Source organism: Arachis ipaensis, chromosome B08 (assembly GCF_000816755.2).
Source record: "Arachis ipaensis cultivar K30076 chromosome B08, Araip1.1, whole genome shotgun sequence".
Lineage (NCBI taxonomy): Eukaryota > Viridiplantae > Streptophyta > Magnoliopsida > Fabales > Fabaceae > Arachis > Arachis ipaensis.
In genome coordinates, this window is record NC_029792.2 from 3,425,899 (window position 1) to 3,430,863 (window position 4,965).

At 35.9% G+C, this 4,965-nt stretch overlaps 2 protein-coding genes across 2 annotated transcripts in view; both read right to left on the minus strand.

Annotated features, from left to right (window-relative positions):
• The window catches only part of LOC107613125 (elongation factor 1-alpha), a 2,324-nt gene extending 2,181 nt beyond the window's left edge, over positions 1–143 (minus strand). The window contains exon 1 of the mRNA XM_016314982.2: positions 2–143. The gene's annotated coding sequence lies outside the window, so the exon portion shown is untranslated. The remainder of the gene's footprint in view (position 1) is intronic.
• On the minus strand, positions 990–2,150 carry LOC107614291 (cytochrome P450 71B12-like). Its single transcript, XM_016316509.2, is given in 3 exon segments — positions 990–1,538; positions 1,541–2,075; positions 2,137–2,150. Coding segments are annotated over 3 exon segments (774 nt in total). The 3' UTR covers positions 990–1,313.

Genomic DNA, 4,965 nt, shown 5'->3' on the forward strand with positions numbered 1-4,965 from the left:
GAAGAAGAGGATTGGAGGATGAGAATCAGAGAATGGGTGTGATCGCGAATGTGTGAAAACGAGGAATTAGGGTAGGAGTGATACTTATAGTATGAGAGACAGTGTAGGGTTTGTTTTAAAAAATTTGATGGACCATAATACCCTCGTTAACTCCCCTGTGTTGCTTTTTGCTAATTTTTCGGAGTGGCGGCGCTAGGTTTGCGTGGGCACCACGTTTAAATTTGTGGGTCCTTTTGGGACACTGGCGGCGCTAACGCTGGAACAATCGGAATTTAGCTCACCGCCCTTAGTTAATTTTTTATTGTAAAATTATTTTTTAATGTTATCTTTTAGAAGATATAGGCTATGGATTCCTTACTCCCACTTTTATGTGGGAGTATCATTAGCCAACACTAAAATAATTACAAAAAGAACCCCATTTTTTTGTTTTTAAAAAAATCAGTAATTAGATATTGACCCTCTAATTACTCTTTTTTACACATTGTTCTTTTTTCTTTAATTTCATATTCAAAGTAATGGTGAGAGTGAGACATTTGGTCTGCTAGGGTTTTGTTTTCCTCCTTCAATCATCGTAGCGGTGTAGCCATTCTCTCTTCCTCTCCCTCCGCAGTCTCTCTCGTTCGCTGCCGCCGCTTCGCAAGACGCCGCCGCCACACTTGGAGGTTAGTTAATCATTATTTTTTTTTCAATAGTCAAGAAATTTAATTATGCTTGCAATGAAAACTTAGAAATCTATTCAGTATTTTCACTGAAAATAATTTTATTTGTATATGTATCTGGTCACTACCTCTATGGTAAATACTAAATAGAGCAGCACTATCTAATCTAGTGTAGTAGATGTAGATCAACTCAAACTTTTATGAACAGAAAAGAAAAGAAAGTTGTGGAGGCACGTGAAGTGCCATCAACTTCTGTGTATGTGTTGTGGCCAATGGCAGTGAAGGGTGTCTTTTGGATGCTTGCTTTTCTAGCTGCATAAACGGGTAATTATTGGAGAAAGAGAACCGTTATGCGTGACAATGTAAAATTGACCTCACCATTGTTTTATATTATTCATTTAACGTTTTATTATAATGCTGTTGAATGGTCCTTGTTGCTAAAACATTATTATACTTTACTGCTATTACTGCTGTAACCTGTAAGTGATTAATCTTTGTTGAATGAGACTTGATTAGTAAGCTGAGTTAATTGGAATTTCTAAGGGGGGACAAAATCTAAGATAGCAGTAGCTTAGGCATGGTGGATGAACTCAATAAACTATTTATACTCAAATTGGTTTGGAATTTTGGTTTGGTTTGAGAAATCAATTCATTTTAAAATGTAATCAAACTAAACCCTTCTGGATCCTTCCAAGTTTCAGGGTCTCTATGGATGGCAAACACATTTACGTATACTATCGTCTTGGCTTCAATTTCATACCCTGCTATTCTGCTATTTTTGTTGAATTCTCTTGGTACCAATGGTGCAGGTGCATAATATCTTAATGTTTCTTTGATCACTGCTTTCAGATAAACAAGCTTTTCAATATCTTCATCTTCTATGAATGGTTTCTTGCCATATAAACTTCATATCTTCTTCCGAACGCAATCCTGCACACTATAGAACTCGACACGGACATCAATATCTCACTCAGATTCGTGGTTTTCGAAGAACTCACGTGCTCTGATATCTTGCCTAACATTCTTTCCACTTCAGATTTTCTGATGTGGTAGAATCCAGAGATTCGCTTGGAGCTGAAGAAATGAACGACGCAGATCTTCCTGATTTCTCTCCAGTACTCGCTGCATGGAGAGAAAATCAAATCGAAACCGTTGTAAGAGAGTCTAGTGGTTCCGAGCGACGGAGGTCTGCTTGAAACGTCAAGATCATGGTCTTTGAGAACCTCCTTTGCGAGTTTCGGTGAGGAGATAACTATGGCTGGTTTGAACCCTATTTGAAGGGAGAATATGGAGCCGTAGATCTTTGAGAGGTTCCATAGTTGGAGATTGAGGTTGGAGCTGTCGAGTTGGTGGAGGTTTCCGATTATGGGAAGTGGTTTAGGACCTGGTGGTAGTGGTTCTTTTGTGTTGTTGTTTCTTTAAGTGATGAAATATCACTACTGCCATTAGAGGAATTGCAAGAAGAAGCAGATAATACAGAAATGAAAACATTGAGTGGAAGAAATTGAAGAAGCCAATGCAAGCTAAGGGTGACTAATTAGTTATAGAGAACGATCAGATACACTTTGCTGCTAAGAAAATTAAATTTCTTACTATATATATAGAGTTAAACCTTGTAAAATTAATAGTTGAGAGTCGTTATTTTTTTTCTTTTTTGTAGTGATCAGAGGTGCCGCTTCATGAATTTTTTTTATGAAAAAAGTATAAATAGACAATGAGAATACTAAACAATGTGAATAATGAATATATTATATATTTAATTTAATAGATATGCAGATAATTATGTTTGTTATTTTTAATTGGATGGTTATTTCTTTTGATATGCATATGCCCTTCGATGACACTAAATTCAATTAAACCAAAGAAGTAATAATATATCTCTTAAGAAGAATCGAGGGATAAATAGGGCGAGGCGGAGGCAGGGTGCGGCGGCGGCGGAGGCGTGGCGCGTCGGCGGAAGTAGGTGGCGGAAATTTGCAGCAGAGGAAGGGTATGAGAATGGCAGGGATTGCAGTTGTCTGAAAACCCTAACTGCTTCTCTTCTCTGAAATGCCCCTGAATCTGAAATAAGAAAAAGAACGGGGATGGCAAAATTAGGGTTTTTTAAGAACTCTAAGGAGAGTGGAGAGTGAGGGCAGAGTTAGGGAAGGAAAGAAAGGCTTCAACCTGGTTGATGCTCTCCAAAAATCAGTAATCTCTTGAATTGATAAACAAGATAACTGATTTTTATCCTTAAAATTTTTAAAAATTAGTGATTCAAATATAACTGTTTAATAAGTTAAACTGATATCTACATCAGTTTTAATTTTTTATCTTATCCTATCTTATTCTTTCATAATAATAACAATAATAATAATAATTTGAGTGCAACAATCCTCTAAACCCTGTGTACTCTTTGCTGCCCTTTAGATTAGATTATAGATTATGACCCAATTTTTTCAGTATCCCAATTAAAACACACACAAAAAAATAATAAAAACAAAAACCACAATGTGCATTGTGTATGTATATAGCCGAAATGCATCTATAATAGTGGGCTTTTAGTCGGTTGCAAATTCCTATTCCCAATCCTCGAGAGCTCAGCCTCCTATTTTTCACAATTGCCTAATGCCTACTCACTCAAAACTTTGATTGTCGCTCTCCTCCTCATATACTTGGCTACCATATTTTAAACAACTTCGATTAAGTTGAATTATATCGAAACACCTTTAAACACGGATCCTCCCATCCTCGCAATCCAGAAGCGCGTGCAGAAGAGTAGCCATAGGAGGGTGGGTAACGCGATTATGCTCTCTAACGCTTTGTTTGGTAGTGAAAAGAAATAAGGAGAGAAATTGAGTGAAAAGAAATAGAAAAAAAATAAATAGAAATGAAATTTAATTTTTATTGGTGTGTTTGGATAGAAGAAAAATAGGATAAAAAAATATTGAAAGATAAATAATTTATGTTGTTTATTTAAAAAAATGAAAATAAATAAATAAATTAAATTATATAATGATAATATTATTCTTTATATTATATAATAATGTTATTATGTATATAATTATTATGTAAATATTTATAAATGTGATTAAATAATAACAACAAAATTTAATTATATTTATAATATAACAAGTTAGGAATAATAATAATAATAATAATAATAATAATAATAATAATAATAAAATTAGGTTGAAGAAGAGTCTTTTATAAAAAGAGAATGGTAGGGTTTGAAATGATGGAATGGAATGAGTTTTTTTTTTTGTTCTTTTTTTGCCTTAGTTGGGGAAAAAAGTTTTTGGTGAGTTCCTTTCACTTTTTAATATGGTTGTACTTTTTCTTTTACATTTTCTTTCAAAATCAAACAAGTAAAAGTATACATTTCCCTTCTATTTCTTTTCGTTTATATTATATTCCCCATATTTTCCATCTAAACAAACATATCGTAAATAGGAGGAATTAATTCGGGTTTATTGTTTATGTTCTTTTTCAGATCCCCATTAAGAAATGCATTCTTCACATCCATCTGACTGAGAGACCATTTTTTAACCGCGGCAATGGCAAGAAGAGCTCGAACAGACGTAAGGCGAGCGACAGGGGCAAAAGTCTCTTCATAATCAATACCATACTCTTGCGTACAACCTTGAGCAACCAAGCGGGCCTTATAACGGTCAATAGAGCCATCAGAGCGAGTCTTGATCTTGTATACCCATCTACTGCCCACAACTTCCTGATCAGAAGGAGGATCAACCAGATCCCAAGTGTGTGCTTTTTCAAGTGCCTGTAATTCTTCTTGCATTGCTTGTTGCCAATTTGGGTTTGAGGAGGCTTCTCTGAATGTCTTAGGTTCATGTTGATGAAGAATAGTAGAAAAGCAATGGTAATCAAGAAGATGAGGAGGTGGATTTCTTACCCTAGAAGAACGAGCGGGAGGAGGAGGCATGACGGTAGGATCAGGATCATCGTCCGGTCTGGAATCATCGGGAGATGGAGAAGGCGGAGGAACAGGATGCTGTGGAGGGTCACTCGAGGTAGAACCCGTAGAATCATCACTAGGAAAAAGATCAACATTGGGGTTAGTAAACAAAGGTGACTGAGTAGTGGGAATCGACTCAAAGGATGAGAACCGAGAAAACATGTGATGCTCCCAGAAGACAACATGACGAGATATACAAATACGTTTAGAAAGAGGATCCCAACAACGATAACCCTTGTGTTCAGTACCATAACCAAGAAAACAACATATACGAGCCCGAGGTTCAAGTTTACTATGTTCATGAGGCTGAAGAAGAACAAAACATACACAACCAAAAACTCGAAGAGAACT